The sequence below is a fragment of the Andrographis paniculata genome, unplaced genomic scaffold, assembly GCF_009805555.1.
Source record: "Andrographis paniculata isolate CXL003 unplaced genomic scaffold, ASM980555v1 Contig35END, whole genome shotgun sequence".
Lineage (NCBI taxonomy): Eukaryota > Viridiplantae > Streptophyta > Magnoliopsida > Lamiales > Acanthaceae > Andrographis > Andrographis paniculata.
Window position 1 is genome coordinate 2,454,212 of NW_026137568.1, and position 22,991 is coordinate 2,477,202.

A 22,991-nucleotide genomic window follows, 5' to 3' on the forward strand; every position below is an offset into this window, starting at 1 on the left:
TATTATTATATTAAAAATAATAATAAAAGAATTTTATAATCCATATTAATGATGTGAATAAATTGATAAGATTTTTTTATGTTAATTTTTGGGTAAATTATGTATATATCTAAATATATAATTATAAATTGATTTATGAGATTTGAAGCATGGCCCTTCAATCTAATAATATTTTGAATTGGGGAGACACTTTAATATCATTCAATTGAATATAATATTTTATTTAATTAGTCTAGTAACTTATCAATTTTTTTCAATTGAAGCATCACGTTGCCTCCGCAATCACTGTGTGTGGAGATCGATTTTGGACAATTCAAGGTGTGTTATAATACTCAAAAAGAACAAATGGTTTCTTAATAAACTTATATATAACTGTATGCAAGAAGAAGATAAAATGCATAGAGACAAATTTAAAAGTGCTCATTTGACCTTAAATGCTCAAGGCAAATTGAAAAATAGACTTAAGAGTACCATGATTGATGCTTTGAAGAAGCAAAAGAAGAGATAAGTGAAATCAAAATATTTCTTCTTTAAAAAGTTGGGGCGCAAAAAAAACAGATTTCTCCAAGTATACAACATCGCTTATTTTTGATTTGTTTTGATGTTAATATATCCTTTGTACCTAAAAATATTTGATGGATAGATTAAGAGTCACTACTCACATAAGTGTGTCTTTGCAGGATTGTTTATGGAGCTTGATTGTCAAAAAATGATGAAATATTCATCTTTGTGGGTGATAATAATAAAGTTGTCAAAAAGACAATTGGAACCTTTCGATTGTATGTAAAGAGCAGTTCCTATGTAGATCTTTTTGAGACTTTTATAGTACTGTCAGGCAGACCGAAATTAGTTTCAGTTTCTACTTCGGATAAATTATAAGTTTCCTAGTTGTCTGGAAAAAAAAAAAAATTAGTCTCTTTCAAAATTTTAAACTTATTGGTGATGACTTTTTAATTGATAATCTTTATATGCTTAATAACTTTCAATAATTCTTTACTACAAACTTTATCAAAATGTACAAAAAGAAAAATTTTAGAGGATTCTGTCATTATATGGCACAAGTGCTTTAGTCAAATTTTTAAGCAGATAATACTAATTCTTGTGTCCGAGTGAATCTTTAATTCCTTAGCAAACAAAGTTTCCACTTCGTATCAGTGCATCAAAGGGAAGCAAACAAAAAAATTAATTAATTAATAAAGATTGAGAGAGTTAAAGAAGTCTTGAACTTTTTCACATTATATTTTTGGTCTATTTTCTACTGCATCTTGGAATGGTCAATGGTATTTTATTTAGAGCTGGCAAATATAGAGATAACCAAAAAATTCAATTAGAACCCAGCACGAAAAAATCGTGCTTGGGCCTAAAAATAGGCCCAAAAAGTTATCACATCCAATTCTATCTTTATATACTTAGTTATTAATTTCATAACTAAAAGTTTAAATTAAAAATAATTATTTTTTCTTATATTTTTAAAAGAATGTAGAGATTATACACTTAAACTAACTAATTATAATAAGCTCATTGTTGATAATACACTGAAATATGGATCAACAGATTTGAGGTATAAATGAGCATCACAAAATAAAGTTTAATATAAATTAAATACATCATATAATTGACAAAATATAACAATACTCCACATAATACATCTTCCAATTGATCTCAAAACATACATAGACATGTTAATACCAAAAAAAAAAAAAAAGAGAACAAGACATACACATGCTAACAACTTTTACAGCACATGAAATGTTCATTCATGTATGTAATTTTATTTCAAATACTCATTAGGGTTAATGGTGATTAACCCTTATTAGCATTCTAACCATTCTCACTATAAACATATTTAAGTCATTCCTTCATCGATATGGAATTTCGTTTTTATATTAAGGCCTGTGTCTTTAAATTTGACTTCTATCATCCTCTCCATTTTTTGGGCCGTGGTCGGCGAAAGATAATTACTCCAATTGCCAACTTTACCTTCTCTAAAGTAAGTTGATTTTTTGAATGTCCCGCGTACATATCCTTCGGTGTTTGCCTTGATATTTTTTAGAGTCTCGAAACTACATAATCTTGAGATTTCTTCAATTATGCCTTGTTTTTCTTCCTCAGCGGTAAAGGGACAGCTGCAATTCAAAATTAATTATATATGTTTTTAATCGAAATGAACTTAACTTTAAATTTAACTAAGCATTTTTTTTAAAAGAAAAATGAACTATCACTACAAAAAAGTTAAAAACTAACGTAAAAAAAAAAAAAAAAAAAAAATTCGTAGCAAAAGGTACTAATTCAAAGTAAAATATTTTTGTGACGAAACTCATTTCGTCGTCTATACTACATTACTAAAGGTGTTTGACGACAAATATTACTTTCTTAACAAAAAAAAAAATTTTTTTTTTTGCAATAAAAGTTAAGAAAAGAGGTATAGGTACAAAATATTTCGTAGCTAAAGTTCTTTCGTTATAAAATTAAAGTTCATAATAAATGAGTTTTAACAACAAAATATCTATGATTTTTTTTACTAAATGATTTTAGCTATTTTACTATGAAGATAAAATTTTTTAGTAAAAAAATTTTAGCGATGAAAATAATTTTGTAGTATATAATTTACTTTTTGCGATAAAATTAAATTCATTGCTAAATAACATGTTTTAACTATAAAAATATTTCGTAATTAAATATATTGTAACTAATTATATATATATATATATTGTAGTGTATTTCTGAAAGAGGTCAAACTATTGTTTCTCTAAATATCATTTTAAGCGTATGTTTCCCTAATTATTGCATACCCTAGAAATTCAGCAATCTTCTTGACATGCCCGAGTGGGTCCTCCTTCATCTCCTCGTAGTGTAAGAACAGCAACTTCCTCGGATTCTCCAAATGCTCCTTCCAATATCCAAGAATGTGATCCCAAAACGGTCCGAATACGTCAATCCCCTGACAAAACTTGTCGAAAGCCTCGTCGACGGCGAGCGGCGGCGGCGGCGCCCCCTCCTTCGCCACCCGGTTCGCGAGCAAGAAATGGCGAAGCGAAATGAACCGGTCGAGAGGGTTCCTGCAAATATAAATAATTCTGCAGTTATCTGATTCTCGGACAGAATCGGGAAGCATCACGTGCGGCGCGTGCGTGTAGAAGACTCTGGGGCTTGGGATTTCGTCGAGGTTAGGGTTGTCTTCGTTCCAGTTGAGATTTCGAACGATCTCTTGTGGGTGGGCAGTGAGGAGTGGACTCTGCTCCGGCGGGATAAGACCGCGTTTGGCTATGGAAAATGCTAAGGCAGCCAGCCATGTTGTCCCTGACTTGGGAAGTGACGTCAGTATTACGTCACCGTCTTTGGCTCCGAAGTTGGTCCGGGCCGACAGTATCGATGGGAGTGCGGATTCGGGATACCATATGCCTTCGTGTTTGACGAGGCTCTGGCCGTCCCAGTTTCTCTGTCGGTCGACCAAATCATCGGCGGTGGTTATGGAGGATAGAGTTTTGGGATTTTGTGTTTTCTCCATTTCTGGATACTGTAAGATTATGATTTATGAGTGCCTTAGCGGTGAATTTAGGGCTTATTTAAAGGGAATTCAATAACACTCCCTCCCTCCCATATATTTGAGGCATATTCTTGTATATAGGTGACTATAATTACTAGAAATAATTATTATTTAATAAAAATAATTATAGATTAATATTAAGAAATTAAATAATTTAATTAAAATTAAAAAAATTATAAAATTTAAAATATAATTAAAATGGATAATCAAATATCCAAAAAAACAAAAGACAAATTATGTAGAAGATATAAAAATAAAAAATAGAAATAAATTACGAGGACGAAGGGAGTATTTGTTCAGGAGTTGGGGTTTTGGAATTAAATTTTCTAAAGGGTAGTAGTTGGACATTTATTTATTTTTTACTTATTTTTCATTGTAAATTGATTAAAATTGAGATGGGATGCAACATCTTTGACCTGACACATTGTAATTTGTAAATAATTATTTTATTGAATTAATATGCAACATAGTGTGATAATGGATACCCTCACCCTCACCAGCTAAATTGTTTTTTTAATCCATGATATTATTTATTATTTTAGTACTTAAAATGAATCATGTTCGAAAATAATTCTGTAAATAAATAAAAAAAAAAGTAAATTTCAATTAAATATTTATCCCAAGAAATGAATTAGAAGGGGATTAAGAATTTGATTATTAATTAAGATAATTTCGCTGATCAATTAATAAAGTGGTTATAGGTAGTTAAATATGATCATGATGCTCAATTTTTTTTATCTTGTTGGTGGTAATGGGATGACCATTAATCACATCCCTAATCGAAAAAATAAATTATGTACGACTATAGAATAATATATTCAATTGAAAATAGCACTGGAAAAAATAAATTCAATTTGAATACTTAATCAATTACAAAAAGATGAGATTCCAAGGCCAAGCTGGTCAATCTATTTACCACTTTATCAAACAAGTACCCAATTATAGATACGTATATTTAGATTGGCACTCAATTGCCAAATCAATGTAGAATCCAACCATAATAAAAAATTAAATAAAACAATCACAAACACAAATCGGTGAAATTGCACAAATATTAATAAACAAAAAAATTCAATTCATATTAAAAAATAGGTTGGAAAAAAATCGGGTCGATCCGAATCCGAAACGAAAAAAATTCATGTCGTGTTCGGGTCGTATTTCGGGTTGACCTGATAACCTGATATATAAAAATTAGGTTAGATTTTGAGTTTCGTATTTCGGGTTGACCTGAAATTTTTATTATTATTATTATTTTAATTTATAATATTTATATTATTTTAAATATAAAATAATACTATAAAAATTAAAATAAAAATGATATTTTTTAGGTCAATTTAATTTTTTTAAAAATTTTCGGGTCTGTTTCGTATCGGGTTTGTTCAGGTTTCGGGTGACTTGAAACTAATTCAGGTCGACCTGAACCCGACCTGAAAGAATTCGTGTCGTGTTCGGGTCTAGGGTTTCAGGTCAGATTTTGGGTTCGGGTTGACAGTTTTTTTGTTATCCCCATGGTTCAACCCGACACGAACACTACCCAAAAACACGAATTGACACCCCTATGTTTTTCTTTAGAACAAAAATTATTTTTTTGTCTAATTCAATATCATAATTATTGAGATATTTTAGATATTCAGTTTTAGATTTAGTAGATTTATATGCAGATTTGATCTTATCCATAGATTATGTTATTTAGATTTGATGACCAATAAGACAATCTCATTATTTTCCCCCAAAATTTCTAACATGGTATCAGAGTCTATTTTGCTCATGCCGTAGATATAGCCTACCAATCCTTGTTTCTTCGGGTACATTCAACCTGGATTGTATCCAGAGGTTTTGTGATTTTGAGATCATGCTATCTGCCACTTGTCTGTTCCTGCTTGCAATTTGAAATCTGTCTGCGATTTGTTCGCTATTTACCATATGTCCACTGCCTATCTGTTGCTTGCGTGTGATCTGTCATCTTTTGTTGCTTGTTTGTTGCCGGAAATTTTGTCTACGATCTTTCATATGTCCGTTGCTTGTCTGTTGTCTGCTTGTGATCTGTTTGGTGTTGCGATCTATCTGTCTTCGGCTCATGTGGAGAGTCATCTCATTTTTTCGGCTCTAGTTGAGTCATCTCGTTTTAGGCTCCGGTGGAGTCATGTGGTTTTCGGCTCCGGTGGAGTCATATCGTTTTTTCGGCTCTAGTTGAGTCATCTCGTTTTCGGCTCTAGTGGAGTCATGTGGTTTCAGCTCCGGTTGAGTAAAGTGGTTTACGGCTCCGGTGGAGTCATCTTATTTTCGACTCTGGTGGAGTCATGTGGTTTCGGCTCCGGTGGAGTCAAGTGGTTTTCGGCTCCGATGGAGTCATCTCGTTTTCGATTATGGTAGAGAGTCATCTCAAATTCGACTCTGGTGGAGAGTCATCTCGTTTTCATCCATGGTGGAGTTATGTCGTTTTCGGCTCCGGTGGAGTCATCTCGTTTTCGGCTCCGGTAGAGTCATCTCATTTTCGACTCCGGTGGAGTCATCTCATTTTCAGCTCCGGTGGAGTCATAGTCATGTCGTTTTCGGCTCCAGTGGAGTCATCGTTTTTGGTTCCGGTGTAGTCATCTCGTTTTCGGCTCCGGTGGAGAGTCATCTCATTTTCGACTCCGGTGGAGAGTTATCTCGTTTTCGGCTCCGGTGGAGTCATGTCGTTTTCGGTTCCGGTGAAGTCATGCATTTTCGGCTCCTGTGGAGTCATATCATTTTAGGCTCCGGTGGAGTTATCTCGTTTTCGGCTCCGGTTGAGTCATTTTGTTTTCGGTTCCGGTGGAAAGTCATCTTGTTTTCAACTCCGGTGGAGAGTCATCTCGTTTTCGGCTCCGGTGGAAAGTCATCTCGTTTTATTTGCTTCGGGGTAGAAAGTCATCCCATTTTCTGCTCCGGTGGAGAGTCAATTGTTATTTTTATTTATTTATTTATTTTGCGTTTATATTAAACTTTCTTATCAAACTCAAATTGGTTTCTGCTATAACACTTGAGTTTGAGGGAGGATGTTGAGATATTTTAAATATTCGGTTTTAAATTTAGTAGATTTATATTTAGATATGATCTTATCCATAGATTAGATTATTTAGATTTGAGTATATCAAGTTTGTTTTGTATTGCATATATATAAGCTTCTTATTTTGATGACCAATAAGGCAATCTCATTATTTTTCCCAAAAATTTCTAACAATAATTATCAATTTTGGTCCAATTCAAATTTTTTTTTTATCAATTTTAGTTTCACTCAAATAAAAATTTATCAATTTATGTTCAAAGATACTTGACTGGAACTGAACACGGCCGTGTTAGATGATTTAGAAGGTGACTGGGCGTCCCAGGCAGCCAAGACGGCCGTGTTGATTACCCTGCACTTCTGAACACGGTCGGGTTCCTACTCGTATTCTGAATACAACCATTTTCATGCCCATGTTTCCAACATAACCATGTTACAGGCCATGTTCACGACCCCGTTCTCAACACAGCCATATTTTAGGCCATTTTCACAACCACATTATCAAAATAATTATATTGTAGGTCATGTTTATTATTATTTTTACTTATTTGTTAAAATTATTTGATATATATTTATAATTCAACAAAAATATTTTTTATAATTATTTCATAATATAAAAGATAATTAATTTTTAATATTTTAAAAAAATAATTAAAAAAATAAAAATAAAAATATATTAATATATATTTTTAATAATCATTATTATATATATTTTTAAAAAATTATATTAAATATTTTAAAATTTATTTTGAATAATAAATTAATTTATAGAAATAATTAATTTAAAATAATATTTTAAATTTTTTACCATAAACTTTTAATAATATACTAATATATTATTATTTTTATATTTTTTACAATTATTTCTTTAAAAATATTAAAAATTGATTATTTTTTATATTATGAAATGATTATAAAAAATATTTTTGTTAGATTATAAATATATATATCAAATAATTTTAACAAATAAATAAAAATAATAATAAACATGACCTACAATATGATTATATTGAACATGGTTGTGAACATGCATAAAACATGGTTGTGTTGAGAACAAGATTGTGAACATGACCCGGAACATGGTTGTGTTGAAAACATGAGCAGGAACATGGGCATGAACATGGTTGTGTTCAGAGCACGAGCATGAACACGGTCGTGTTTAGAAGTGCATGGTAATCAATACGGCCGTGTTGCCTGCCTGGGACGCCCAGTCACCTTATGAGTCATCCAACTCGGTAACGAAGGCGGTAAAGGTGAGCGGTGGGGTGAGCGAAGTGAAGCTAGTGAGTGATGGAGGCTGTGGTGGTGGTTCATGAGCGAAGGTGAGCAAAGGAGATGAGCGCGATATATATATATATATATATATTGAATAGAGGGCGCCCAGGAGATGTTGTATGTGATCTGTGAGTTCCTTAATGGCTAGATTGTCATGGATGATATGAGCAAATGATGATGGTGTATAAGCGGAGATTATATGTATAACACGAAAGCGATAGAAGATGTGAATGTAATCATATAAGCAAAAATTATACATGACTTAAACCGCTGATAGTTGACCTTAAGAGATTTTCAAAAAGACTTCAATGACGCCCAAAATTAGAACATTATAAGTAAGAAATGTTATTGTCACTAGGCATTTTTGTGACCTGATAGACAAACGTCTATGCCCCTTTAATCATTCTATTTTCTGTCTCATTAGTAGTTTTACTCTTCTGTTACCTCTCTTTAATCAAAATTGAATTCAGATTAGTAATTAAGCAGGTCGACAAGGTTTCCGCGTACTTAACTATGTTGAACTATCCAGGATTTGTTAATGAATACGACGCGAAACTAGGCTTAGATAATCGATTTTTCTCTGTTCTTTCTCAGCGACTCAAGATTCTATATTAATCGAACATGTACAACTAAGAAAATGGGGAAGAAGTGATAATGAAGAAAAATTGATATTTCATTACTTACTAAAGAAAATAACAAAGAATCTACATAACGAGACACTACAAAAGCTGTAAACTAAAACTGTAAATTTAAGCTAAGAAGCAGTAAGTTAGCGGCCAGAGGATGAGAGAACCTCAACTCCTCTGGTCATTTCTACTGAGAACTCCCTTACAGGGTTGGAGCTCTCAAAAGGCAAGAAAGCAGCAGAGAAAATAAAATGCAAGTGTATACTCTTATCGAAGTATATTTTTACAAGAGATATATGGTCCTATTTATAACTGGATGAGACAGTAGTTGCGAGCAGTTGGGAAGTTGTTTCAACCGTTGAGCAGTTAGGCAATTGGCAGCGGTTATTTTGTTGGAGCAGTTGCACTGGCCATAACTACTAGGGCGTTCACTTCGCTTGCTTTGGCATGTAGGGGTGCAGATCTTCCTCGCTTGCCCAGATGGATGGAGGGCATCAGCACAGCTAAGCGAAGCTATCCTTGTTGGCTGGTAACAAAATGGCTTTACCGCTGCAAGTTGGACACTTAGGCATTTTCCAGGGTTGATTCATTTTCGTTTCGGTGCGGTGGATGTCCGGTTGCTGGCGCTGGCTAAAGTGAGGAGGGCGTCGCTTGATGAGGGGAAAGTGCCGTCGCTTGTTAAGCGGACAGGGCCGTTGCTTAACTTCCATGACTTAGCTTTTCTGGACTAGAATCATCACTTAAAAAGGCCAAAATCGTTAATGATCTCGACAAACCAATTTTGGATCATGCCAAGCGGAATAAATCAATAAAGTATGTCATAAATAAGATATTGTGATGGTTTTCACACCGAAATTCAAGTAATACATAGTTTTTTCAGGCAGAGAATATGCTAATATTTGGAGTTATCAAACCTCCTCACACTAAACCTTTGTTCGTCCTCGAACAAACTCAATCGTGTGAAATAAGAGTTATTCCGTTCCAGGCAGTCAAGTATTGCCCAAGATCAGTGCCATGGTTGTGGATAAAATGAATCTCAAGTAGAGACAATTGATCCTTCAACATTCAAAACTTGTCAGCTGGTTTAACATGAGCGAAGTCATCCAGGTATAGTCTACATTGCTCGCTTAGCGGGGACTATATTTTTTAATAAGAGAACCTTCAGCTGAAGGGTGCGAAGAATTTTATTTTATTTTTTGTATCGCTCATTAGATTTTACGATGGGTCACAAACAAACATTGTGTTTGCTCATGACCATATTTAATTTTCACGCACCTAGGCTTTTTCAGTCCCCTTTAATAATAATAGATCCTCCCCGCTTCGCTGCATTGTGTCTTAAATCATATTTAAGGATTTTTTTTTTCAAGTCATCTCGTTTGAGCGTAGTCGATAGACAGAAGTTCGCTTGCCCTACTGAGTATGAAAAAATTAGAACCAAGGGGCACTAACATTTACAAGTCATATCAACGGGTATTTGGTTTAACTCAACATTTACATTATTGAATAAGGTAAGGGAACAATTACTAAGTTCAGCGTTTGCAAGTTGTCTAACCCTACTCTAAAATATATCACAAGACTAACACAACAATGTATTAAAAAGATTTCAAGTAATAACGCATGCTTGAGATTATGATAGACACTATGATGGAAAAATGCGGAGCAAATCTCTCGTAGATTCGTCCACTAGGCAACCTGAGTATGTCATAGATGCGTCTATTATGTAATTTATAAAGAAATTGTAACTAATTTTGACTGACTGGGGAGTAATATTTTAATTATTTCTACAATATATTTAAGTTTATCTTAAAATTTTGGGTGTGTTTATTTTTGCAATATTAGTTTTGGTTTCACTGTTCTAAAATTTTGTTTCTCTCAAAATATCAAATAAAATATTTAATTTTTTATATTATATTACACTAAAATTTAATTTATATTCAAAACATCACATCAATAAATATTTATATCATATCAAACAATTATTTCAATTCAAAATTTTACTATGTAAAATCTAAATCCAAAATCAAAATCCCACAAATAAATACACCTAAATTAGTTTTGAGAAATATATTACTATTCATTCTTATCGCTTAAGGAAATGATAATTTAGACATTTTATTAAGAAATACTCCATCCGTCCCAATACAATAGTCTTATTTATCATTTCTGTCTGTCCCAAAACAATAGTCTTATTTCCATAAATAACAATATCACCATAAAATTACCCATACTTTTTCATATTTATTACACAATTTGCTACTACTTTTTACACTAATATACCCACAAGGGCAAAAAAATCTTTTATCTATACCTTTTACCAACTACCAATATAATATTAATATTCATTAAATTTCGTATCCAACCCAATTAAAACTATGAAACGGAGAGGAGAGAGTATTAAATAATACTAGGAGGAATGATTGAATTAATTATCCTCTAAATTGATATTATTGTATCGAACTTGTAGGTAATATTGAACTGTAATATATTAAAGTGAACATAACAACAAACAAATCACATTACTAACAAATATTCTACCTTTATTTTTTTATTATATTTATTTTAAATAAAGGTATTATTTTCTAATTTAATAATTTTATTACCTATCCAACATAATAAATATTTTTATAACTTATACTCCATTTGTCCTTTAATAAACTATCTATTTTTTCATTTTTGTTTGTCTCATAACAAAGTATTCATTTTTTAGTAATTATACTATCTATCTCGCATTACAAATATCCTTACAAATTACAATATATTATACAAATATCATTACCTATATATTATACAATACTTGTTGAGATATTTTTTAGATATTCAGTTTTAGATTTAGTAGACGACTCCATCGAGAGTCATGTTACTCCATCGTGAGTGCCGTTATTTTCGACTCCATCGAGAGTCTTGTTATTCCATTGTGAGTGCCGTTATTTTCGACTCCATCGAGAGTCTTGTTACTCCATCGTGAGTGCTTGCATTTGCGTTAGAATTCATGTCTTGCGTTTGAGAACAAGAACTTAGTTGAGAGCGGCAAAGGCGATGTCAGACGAGTAAATATTATGTGCGAGAATAAGAGCTCAGTCGAGAGCGGCGGCGCCGACGAAGGACCAAGCAACTGTTATCTGCGTTTGCGTCTTTTGATTTTTGTTTAACTTTCTTGTCAAACTCAAGTTGGTTTCTACGATCCCACTCGAGTTTGAAAGGGGGTGTCGAGAGATTTTCGATATTTAGTTTTAGATTTGTTAGATTTTGATTTAAATTTGCTCATACCCATTAGATTTATTTGAGTCTATCAAGTCTGATTTAGATTGCCTATATATAGACCTCTTATTTTGATTATCAATAATTCAAGCTTTAGAATTTTCGCAAAATATTTTAACATGGTATCAGAGCCTATTTTTGTCTTGGTCATTCAAAGCAGCTTGTCCTAATGGTCATCCTCATTGATGGACTTCCTAACCAAATTGCAGAGCTAATATTGGAGAAGCTATGGACAATCGATATAGCTAAATTAAGATCCGTATCCAAGGCATGGAACGCCGCTCTAACCGATAAGTTTCTCCCTCGGGCAGCTTCTGAACCTCCATAGCTGATCTGGAGAGAATCTTTTTCAAAGTCCAGATAAGTAATATTTAAAAGCTTCAATGGAAAAAGACACACTTTCATCAGGCCCAGCCCTAAGCCAGGGCCATAGGGCCCTTGCCCAGGGCCCATTTTTTCTAGGGGCCATAGGAGCCCCCAATTATATATATACTTTTATATACTTAATATATAAATATATATTATTATTGTTGTTAAATATTTTAAAGAATAAATAAAATTAATTTTTAAATAAAAAATTTATTTCCTATTATTTTTTAAATAAATGATGTTTATTTTAATTTTTAAATTATGTATTTATATGTTTTAGTGTTTATAATTTTTATATATTTTTGTTATAAATTATGTAAAATTATGAAGATATGATAGAGAATAATATTTTGTGTGTTATTTATATTTATATTTTATGGTTATATATTTAAATTTGTATATTCTATTATATTTTTTGGTGATATTTTTTAAAAATTGTGTATTATATAATGAGTTTATTTTTTTACCAAAAATTTTTCATTCCTTTTTTCAAAAAAACTAATATATTACTTTAGAGGTTTTGATTTTGAATAGTAAAATTTGGAATTGATGTGATATAAATATATATTGATGTGATCTTTTGAATGTAAAATTAGATTTTAGTATAATAAAATAAATGAAAATTGAGTGTTTGATTTGATATTTTTGAAGAGAAAATAAAGTTAAAATAGTAAAAACAGAAATAAAATTTTAAAGTAAACAGAGCCAATTATTTTTTTACTATTTACATAATTTGTTATACATTATATCAAAAACATTTCTTCAAATCAAAATACAAAACAAAACACCCTAAATAATACTTTGTTTGAAAATTTCTTTTAAAGATTTTGACTATTTATAAAAAAATTTCTTTAAAAAATATTAAATCATATATTTTTTTGGATTTTTTATATTATACTAAAAACTGTCGCATTAATTTTATTCATATTTTGATGTTTCAGTATATAAAAATTAATTTTATTTTAACATTTACATTAAAAATATGTAAAATTATTTTTATTATTATACTAATATAAAAATATATATTTAAGGGCCCACTATTTCAATTTCGCCCCGGGCCTCAAAAAAGTCAGGAACGGGCCTGTCCAAACCAAAATCACATAATGTTGTGTTTTTTACCTGGCCTCATTTCATTGATTTCTTATGAGTACTTGATAAAGGATTGTCATGAATATGTAGAGTAATGCACATATTTTATACTTTCAAATCTTCTGTTTTCTCTTTTATCACTAAAAAAGAACATGACCACTACAACAATATCATAATCACAGACGAATTGCTTTAGAGTGTTTGCCTATGACTCATAGTTATGTACAAACCAGTGCATCATATAAGTTTCTTTTGCGATTAAATTTATACAAGCTCCTAACTTTTGAAATTATATGCCTTTAACTGTCTTAGTACATAAACCCGTTCGTCATGTCTAGAATCTGCATGAGAAGATATAGTTTAGTATTCAGTGTTTACGTCAAACGAGATGTAATTGCAATATACCTTTCTTTTCGTGGCAGCATATTCATATATCATTCATTACTACAACTTCAAAATTGCCTAAAACTTTTCAGAAGTGAGAAAACCTATGAGTCTATTATATAGGCTTATATAAAAACACGAGTTTACCTCAACACTTTGCTTTCCCAGCCATGTCCCTATAAGGTGTTCATCCTTGTAGTCTCCAGGATATGAATATTGAAATATATAGCTATCGCCACTGTAGAATCTATATTGATCAGAACCAGTAAGAAGAGTCTTCTGTTGACCATCCACACGCCAAACCTAATCATATTGACCAGCAAGAGGAAAATTCAGCAGAAGAGCAAGAAAAACCTGTAATCAATTACAAGCCTGATTCTATAGCACAAGGGACAAGTCATAAGCAACCAAGTTACTCAGAGGGAGACTTTCTAAAACACCCCCCGCTTTATATCTTACATTTTGATTTTGTTCGACTACTTAATAGACTTTATTGCAGCATCTCCTTCGACAGAAATTATATGTGAATGTGTGAATCTTCTTTCTCGAGAATCTTTAGTAAGATAAACATAACACAAAGAAAAATGAAAAAGGAGAAGAAGAAGAATTTCAAAAACACTACAAAAGGAAAACACCCTGACGAGCATTTGCACATCACCTGTAACTCTCTTTGTACAGTCTATGTGTGGCTGAGGTTCTTCTGTAGGAGTTTCTGCTTTCAGAAGTCCCTTTACGTTAAATCCTTGGATTGGAGAAAATGAAAACAAAAACAAAAACAAAGAGGAGAAGAAGAAGAAGAAGAAGAAGAATGTGAGGGTGGCGGCTAGATTAGAAGCTGTTGTTTTTTGTAACAATAATTTTAATAATATTTTTGTAATTAAAATTATTTTATATTATTATTTTTTTATATTAAAAAAATGATAATACTAATATAATAAGATAAGTATTATTTGTTATATAAAAATATGTTAATTTTTTATTTAAAAATATTTGTATTTTTTAATAAAAAATTATATTATATTTTATAAATTTTTTTATAATAATTATTTTTTTATTAATCTAAATTTTATTAAGAAAATTATTTATTTTTTTTTACTTTCGATCCTTTTTAAAAATAATTTAAAAAATATTATTTATTAATAAAAATACTAATTTGTAATTTTGTGAGGAATTGTAAATCTTTCGCAAAATTCTTCGCTAATAGCAAAGAATTTTTAAATTCCTTGCAAATTATGTTCGTTAATTACGAATTAATTAATTCCCTTACAAAATTTCTTTGTAAAACAAAATTCATCGGTATTTTCGAGGGATATAAAATTCCTTACAAAAATCCTTGGCTAATGTATATATTTTTTTTGTAGTGATAGTAAATCAATTACAAAATAAACCAAATTTTCGGCCGCGATAAAAGATTTAATAAAACAATTATGGGCATGAATCACATAAAAAAAATTCTAATTTAATAAACAAGATTTAAATCAAATTAAAACTTAATCTCACAAATTCAATCTGGAATCTACATCTTACATCGGACTATAATTAAGAAAATTAGCTATTCACGCTTGAAAATAAACAAAGCGATAAAATAGTGATGATCTTCCGGTGACTCTTCTTCTCAAATCATCCATCTCAATCCTCCAACTTAAAATATGAAATGTGAGTGTAACCTACCAATATCAATTCTTGACCCAAACAATCAATCCCATGATTTCCTCAATCTTTGACTCGTAGAATAGACATGATTATCTTAAGTTAGTCTAACCTACCACGAATTAAGATTATACCAAAATTAGTAAAAATCTATCCAAAATATTAATTTTATCTTTAATTTATTTACAAAAATATATGACAATATATGCTTCATCAATTCCCCCACATCCAAACCATGTTTGCCCTCAAGCATAAACCGAGCAATGTCTACACAAGAACTTGAAGCAATCAATCATCCATGAAAAAATTCATATTATCATTAGCTCTATGAAACTTAAAACAAACCGAGTGCAACATAATCTCACTAGGGATAGGTGTATTCACTCAACACTCAAATATATATAGTGATTAACAAGTCACTCGCATTATAGAAATGATTATCTCATAGAATTTGTACATTGATCACGCCTCGTAATTCTTGAAGTCTAATGCAAAAAAAAAATCAAAGAGTATCAAAACAAGGTTGTAATGGTGCTTTGGGTTAGGATAGGATATGAGATATTATTCGGCTAAATAAGTCAGAAAGAAAATATTGTAAGTTCATTTTGTAGTATATAGACCCTATGTATCGCGAGGTAGATAACTAACATAGAACTTCTCAGTCTTTCACTTATTCCTTCATCCACTCGCATACTTACATATTTATTCTTGCAAACTACATAGAGAGAAATGCTTAGCAGGATAATCTATAGCACATGTAAATCAACCAACAAGTTAACATCAAAATGTCCATTTTTGCCACAATGCAAAAAAATTCCATGCCATTTTTTTTTTGGCTTTTTCTAAATCTTTTTTTTTCTCTCTCAAGAACAACAAATACAACTTTGAACTTTACCATTCCTTTCGAGTCTTTAAAATGACATGAGCTCGAAACATTTTTCTTTGACTATAGGTTTAAATATATATATTGGTTTTAGAAAAAAAATGTCATAAGTTAATATGCGACTCATTTAACAAAAAAAATAGGACATTCGAACTCAAATGGACTCACTAATTGATTAATTTATAGGTAGGAGATTTGTTAGGCCAAGCGGTTTACCCTAACGTGTCCTTATCATATTAATTGCACAGATTCCTAAGAAACAAATTCAATATGAATCTCTACGCAAGTTCTAGAAAATTAAGTTTAAAACAACTATCGCACACAAGAAAAAATATATAGTATTTAAAACGAATGCTCAATTAGGCTCAAATCTCACATAGTGCAAAACATATCATACTCAGGATATTTATCATCTACTTCATTGGTAAGTCATCTAATAAAAACATATCGTGCTGAAAAGAAATACACACAAGTCTACAGCTTGCAAAGCAATCATGCAATCGGGAAAACAATGAATATTTCTCCTCCCCACACTCACCCACCATGTCTCCATACAACTTTTTAGCACTTTCTTTACATTATCAATCCAAATTATCGCGCTCTTTCTATGTTAATTATACGAACATTGCAAGATAGTCGGATACTTTTTTGAGGAAACTGAGGAACCCTAAAAATGAATTAATTATTATAGGCTTCTCCGATTTGACCATTGGAGGTAATTTTTTACAGCAATACATAGCAAAAACCAAAAGAAAGATGTGCTTAAAAAATAACCTGAAGAGTACGAGTGGCAAACTCAACGCGGATGGCGAGTCTGGATTCCAAACAGAACTTGTTGGATATCTTTCTACATTTTATATTATTTTATTTTTTGGATCTAGATCAATAATGTTTCAAGTTTTTTTATGAAGAGAAAATGGTACATTTCATGAAGAGTTTTTATGACCGATTGGGATAGAGAGATCCCCTGTGCCGATTGGGATTGAATAGAAGGGTTTGTTTGACTGATTGGGATAGGCTCAATGTATTAATTTTTCTATCAATCTTCAAATTCAGCACAAGAGTCAATTACTAGAAATTTATGTATTAAGGTTGCTACCAACCTTCAGACATGGTACCATATAAGATACATAAATTTTTATATTTACTTTTTAAACAAGTAGGTCTCAAATAATATTCTCAAAAGTATATTTATTAATATTTGGATTTTTAAAAATATTTCAATCATTCGAAAAGAGTGTGTTTGTTTGGGCCATTGGATTTTAAATTCACTATTCATTCCATTTTTTTTTTCAAAAAATATCAAATCAAATACCTATTTTTCATTTTTATATTATACTAAAAATCAATTTCACATTCAAAACATCACATCAACACCTATTTATATCACATTATACAACTATTTAAATTCAAAATTTTTACTATTCAAATCCCACTCACACACCTTGGAAACGGTTGATGGAGAGATCATAAGAGGACAAAGTGTGTGTATATATATATATACATATGAGAGGCAGTAGAATGATAAATTTAGAGAGAAATAGGGTGGGTCAAATGTATGTGATGGCATACACAATCACATGGTTGTGTGTTTGTTTATTAAAATATAAGCCATGAAAGGACAATCAGTAAATGAAGCACACCTAACAATTGAAGAGGAAAGGACGATGGAACAGTGGTGTAAAAGAGGGAAGAAAACTGTGTATTATTCTCTATTGAAAATTCATACAAATCCGCTGCAAAACTCAAGTATTTATAAGGAACACAAGAGTAGATAATTTTTTTTTTTTTTTTTTATATCTAATAATAGAAAAAAATAAACCTAAACTTAGATAGCAAGAAAATATTTAAAATATAACTGAACATATGCAGGATATTTAGTCTACAAAGACTTGACCCCTTAATCCTGATACGACTTTAAACAAGTATCGTCTCTATTCTTGGACAACAATAATGTAGGCTCTTCATCAAGCAAGTTGGTCTTTTCCTCCAAAAGTGTTAGGTTCTTTTTTGCCTCGTATGGTTTACTCTTGCATACATATGTATTGTTTTTCATTTTTCTGCATTTAAAATACTTAATGTGGCTCTTGTTATCACCTCTATTATGATATGGTTTTTCGGTCATTTCTATTGTCTCTTCCCTTTGTGGCTTCCTTGTTATCACCTCTATTATGGTCGTTGCTCCAAATGCGTCCACACCGGTCACAATTTCTTTGAATTTTCTTTCTCGCTCCATTCACTGTGCTTCGGTAAGGAGCAACTAACTATCTCCAAGTACTATAAGAAAGTAATATTTTTGTAATAATTTTTTTTTGTTTTTAAATTTATTTTTTCAGTTACTATTGACATTAGAGACGAAATTGTAATTAAATTTTATTCCTAAAATTCACATAGCTAACGCCAGCCGTCCTTAACTTTTATTACAAATATGTTTTTATTTTTATTTTTTCGTAATGAAGCCTAATGGGTTTTCATATTTGTGCACGTTCCTCGTACACCTTCAAGCGTCTAACTGCTTCTTCAAACAAAATATTCCCCAAGTCACAAATTGCTCAACCCCTGCTCATTCCCTTCTTTACCTGTGTTGCATCGTCCTTAGTCTCCTAGAGGCTGGAATACTTTGCAGCCATCCGCTCAAATTTTCCGTGTATTCTTCTAGGGTTTCTCCCCCTATACACATTGTCTTGAACTCATTTCTTAGTGTCTGTAGATGCACTGTTTTTGTAACAATCTGCTCTAATGAACCTAGTTTTCAAGTTGTCTCAAACCTCCCTTGCAGTCTTCTTTGGTGCAATTTTCATTAGTAGGTCCTACAGGAGCATTCGGAAAAGGAGCACCATTGTTGCCTTTCCCTTTTTCGTATCTATCGTCTTCCCTTCCATTGGTTCAATTGTGATACCTCCAAAGTTGAGCCGTTGCTTGGCCAACTCCCGTTAGTGGATGAGCCGGTATTAGGCCATCCAAAGTTGTTAGAGGTTAAATGGATTGATTAGACTACTCATATCAACAATGTGCACATTTCTTTTCGGGAGTCCTATTGAAAGAACTCTAGAATTAAGCATGCTTGCTTTAGAGTAATTTGATAATGAGTGACCCCCTAGGAAGCCTCTCAGGGTGCGCGTGAGTGAGGACAGAAGCGCGTTTGTTGACCTTTGGGGCCAATCTGCAATCCTGATACGCTTGGTTTTACGTGGCTTGTGGGCTGAGGTGTCACATCAATAGCATCTCAAACTCCTTCGGCTTCCATGATTTCCTTGACCTTGATCGCCTAATTCATATAATTTTATGACATTAACTGGGGCTAGAAAAACGACACTCTAATGGTGTTTCTCATCCCCGCATCCTCTGGAACAATCAACATATTATTAAATTTAGGATATTTGGACATGCACCGTATTATATCAAGCTACACCAAACTCTGATACCAATTGTTATATTTGAACCTCTCAGCTAGTTTCCCAAACATTGAACATTAAATAAAACCACCCAAGAAATAGACAAGGGAATATATATATATATATATATATATGTTAGTTTAATTAATTAATTAATCATATTTAAATTTTGATTATTTGTTAATTATCTTATATAATTAAATTAACCTTAAATTGTGGCCACTATGGACTATCACATTCAAATTGTGATGGATGGTTTTTTTTTAATAATAAATACTCTTACACACGGTTACTAAATCTACTCTCAGAAAATTAGAATACATCGTTGTTTGAGAGCCAGGGTTTGGCAACATCATCCTAGGGTTACATGATCTAGCAATATCTTCCCCGGGTTCCAAAGTTTGGCAACATCAAGGTTTGGCAACACCATCTTCCACGGTTTCAATCTACTATTTGCTTAAAGAAGAAGATCTCAAGAACAAATTTAATTTTTAGCAATGGCTGTAGGTTTGTTAATTAACATATTCGCTTCCGCTAATATTTGATTTAATTATTTTCTTACATTTGGTATCAGACCTTGTTTTTGCCTCTGCTTTATTTTGAATTTTCTTTTCGTCAAATTCTTGATCAAATTTCGCTTTAATTTCTTATTTGGATATATTTTGATTTTTTATTTTCAACAATTGCTTTGCTATATTTCTTGTTGATCAAGATCCAATCCTACGTTTGAGAAAATTTCATTCTGTTCTTTAGGAAAATTTTGAATTTTATTTTGAAATTAATTTATGTAAAATATTAAATTTCTAAATTTCTTCGTATGTGTTCAAATTCTTCTGTAATGTCTTTTTTTGTGCGCTTCATATACATGTCATCTTGTATGCGCAATTAATTACCTTGAAATCGGTTCGATTGATTCGAACCTTAAGAACAAATTGATCTTCTTCTTTTTTTTTTTATTCGTGCACGAATTTGGTGTTCGAAGGATCAATTTTATCTGATTCATTATGAATCATGAAATCCACAAATGTGTTTACTATTTATTATTATTATTATTATTATTATTATTAAATAATCAGTGGAACTGAATTTAATGTGCAATGAGAAAGAACGTCAATCTGAAATCAAACGTACAAATAAGTGAGTTTGTTTGTTTGTTTAAGAACTGAATTACAATTTTGCCATCCTGCTCATATTTATATAAGAACTGAATTTATATATGTATGTGTGACATGAGTTGTTTGTCTACTTAATCATTATTTTAATGATTTATGGAATCAGTATGCCATATTTGTAATGTTGACACAGAAAAATTGACTTATGCAGTTGGGTGTAATATATATATATATATATTTTTTTCTCAATCAATTGAAGTTTAATACATAGTTATTTGATTGATACTCAATATTATAATTTTTTTATTTTATTTTATTGGTTCAATGAATGGATGCAACCAGTGGAAATATAGGTGCAATTTACATAAAATAGGGAGTATTCGCAATTTTCGTCCTTATATTTAACCGTCTTTTCAATTTGTGTCCCTATAACATTAATTTTGTAAAAAATGTCCCTATTTTTTTGCTAATCTGCACAAAATCTAGTCTAAACGATAATTAGAAGAATATTAAGGGTAATTGAAGAACGCCGTTGACGGACTAAGCACGTGCCACCCACGTGACCGTGCATTAGACCGAACCAGTTCTCATTAGGTCCGGCTCTCCATCGAACCGGTTCGGTTCAATCCTGGTTCGGTTCGAACTCGGTTCGGTTCGAACCACTCCATATCTTCTCCACACGGATCTCAATCCAGTCGGTCTTCATTACCTCCTCCGCGCCACTAACGTACCTCCCTTTAATGAACAGCCTCGGAGGCACCACCGATTCGCCGCCGTTCTTTCCCTTCATCGGCTCCCTCAGTTCCTCCCTGAACCCTCTGTCCATGGAGATGTCCCTCTCGCACACCGGAATCCCCAATCCCTGAATCGCAAATCGGACGGCGTTGCAGTCCTCAAAGGTCTTCCGGACCCCTTGAAGATTGGTGGTGTACAGTACCACTTTGTTCTCCCCGTTTGGCGGGCAGATCGGCTCGAATCCCTCCAGGAACCAGTTCAGATCCTTGGCGAAAGACGATGGCGGCGGCTGCCGGTTTCCGACGTTGGGGCTCAGATTCTCGTCGTTGCCGCCAGCGACGGGAGGATTATTTGAAATCTTGGAAAGGGCGAATCGGAAGCTGGGAATATGGTTGGAATCGAGTCCGGACATAAGGTCCCAAGAATTGATGGTCTCGAAGCATGGCTGCTGCCGGAGCGACCGGGGCTCGGAAAGTGGGCTGGGGAAGAGGGAGCCGAGAGTGGTCTACGGCGGCGGGAGGACTGTCTTCGCCGGCGCTTCAGTTTCCGGCGCGTCGAGGGTCAACAGGCCATAAGTGGTGGAGGTGAGGGACACAATGTGGTGGCTGAAAGCGGCGGAGGCGCCGATTTGGGAGAAGTCGTCATCCTGGTTAAGCAGAGCGGAGGAAACGCAGCCCATCGGCGACTGGACTGATAAATGGAGGAATGAGATCGGTGTGGAGAAGATATGGAGTGGTTCGAACCGAAGAACCAAACCGGTTCGATCTAATGCACGGTCACGTGGGTGGCACGTGCCTACTCCGTCAACCGCGTTCTTCAATTACCCTTAATATTCTTCTAATTACCGTTTAGACTAGATTTTGCGCAGATTAGCAAAAAAGAGGGACATTTTTTACGAAATTAATGTTATAGGGACACAAATTGAAAATACGGTTAAATATAGGGACGGATATTGCGAATACCCCCATAAAATAGCATTTTGGACGTTTGCTTAATTTTATTTATTTATATTGGAATCAATGAATATTTTTTAATTTCTGCACTGATTTTGGCATTATGATTAGATTAATTTATTATTTAATCAATCATTTGAGTTGAGATTGACGTTTAATTTATATATATGCATCCGTTTGATGATTGCAGAATTTATTAATTAATGTGTGTATGTTAATGTATCTGCAATTAGATTTAATATGTGCACAATCTATTTATTTATTCCTGGCTTATTTTGTGAATATCAGAATTGTAGATTCATTATGATCTGTTTGAAGGTCCAATTAAATTTGGAATATAGCATGTGTTTTCGACATTATGCATTTATGCAAATTCGATTATAAATATAGCATTATATTAAATTTATAGTCTCTTTGGGTGATATATTTTTGCCTGTGTTATTCCGCTGCATTTGGTATTTTCTGGACTATTTGATTATTTTGATGAGTCAATAAATTGATTGTTGTTGTTATAGCTTTCATATGTATTGGACATACATAGTTTATTTTAAGGTGAATTTAATTAGCAATAAAGAATATAATGTATTTTATGAATTGTTTGAAACAGTAATGTTGCCAAAGCAGCCTCTGCGGCGTAGATCGGTTTATTTTATATGTTAGAAGGTTGTGTATGTAATTTATAAGGTT

At 32.3% G+C, this 22,991-nt stretch overlaps 1 protein-coding gene, 1 long non-coding RNA gene and 1 pseudogene across 2 annotated transcripts; all 3 read right to left on the bottom strand.

The window, feature by feature from the left end:
* Positions 1 to 1,617: 1,617 nt before the first annotated feature.
* On the bottom strand, positions 1,618 to 3,575 carry LOC127249238 (cytosolic sulfotransferase 12-like). Its single transcript, XM_051271953.1, has 2 exons — positions 2,793 to 3,575; positions 1,618 to 2,126 (listed from the first exon to the last, which is right to left on the bottom strand). The coding sequence occupies exons 1-2, from the start codon at positions 3,506 to 3,508 to the stop codon at positions 1,847 to 1,849; spliced, it is 996 nt and encodes a 331-aa protein (XP_051127910.1). The 5' UTR covers positions 3,509 to 3,575; the 3' UTR covers positions 1,618 to 1,846.
* A 9,828-nt stretch (positions 3,576 to 13,403) lies between these two features.
* Positions 13,404 to 14,311, bottom strand: LOC127249385 (uncharacterized). Its single transcript, XR_007838306.1, has 3 exons — positions 14,235 to 14,311; positions 13,724 to 13,879; positions 13,404 to 13,533 (listed from the first exon to the last, which is right to left on the bottom strand). It is a non-coding gene; the product is annotated as an uncharacterized LOC127249385 (long non-coding RNA).
* Positions 14,312 to 21,238: 6,927 nt separating this feature from the next.
* On the bottom strand, positions 21,239 to 22,030 carry LOC127249050 (uncharacterized protein At5g39865-like; annotated as a pseudogene).
* Positions 22,031 to 22,991: the final 961 nt, after the last annotated feature.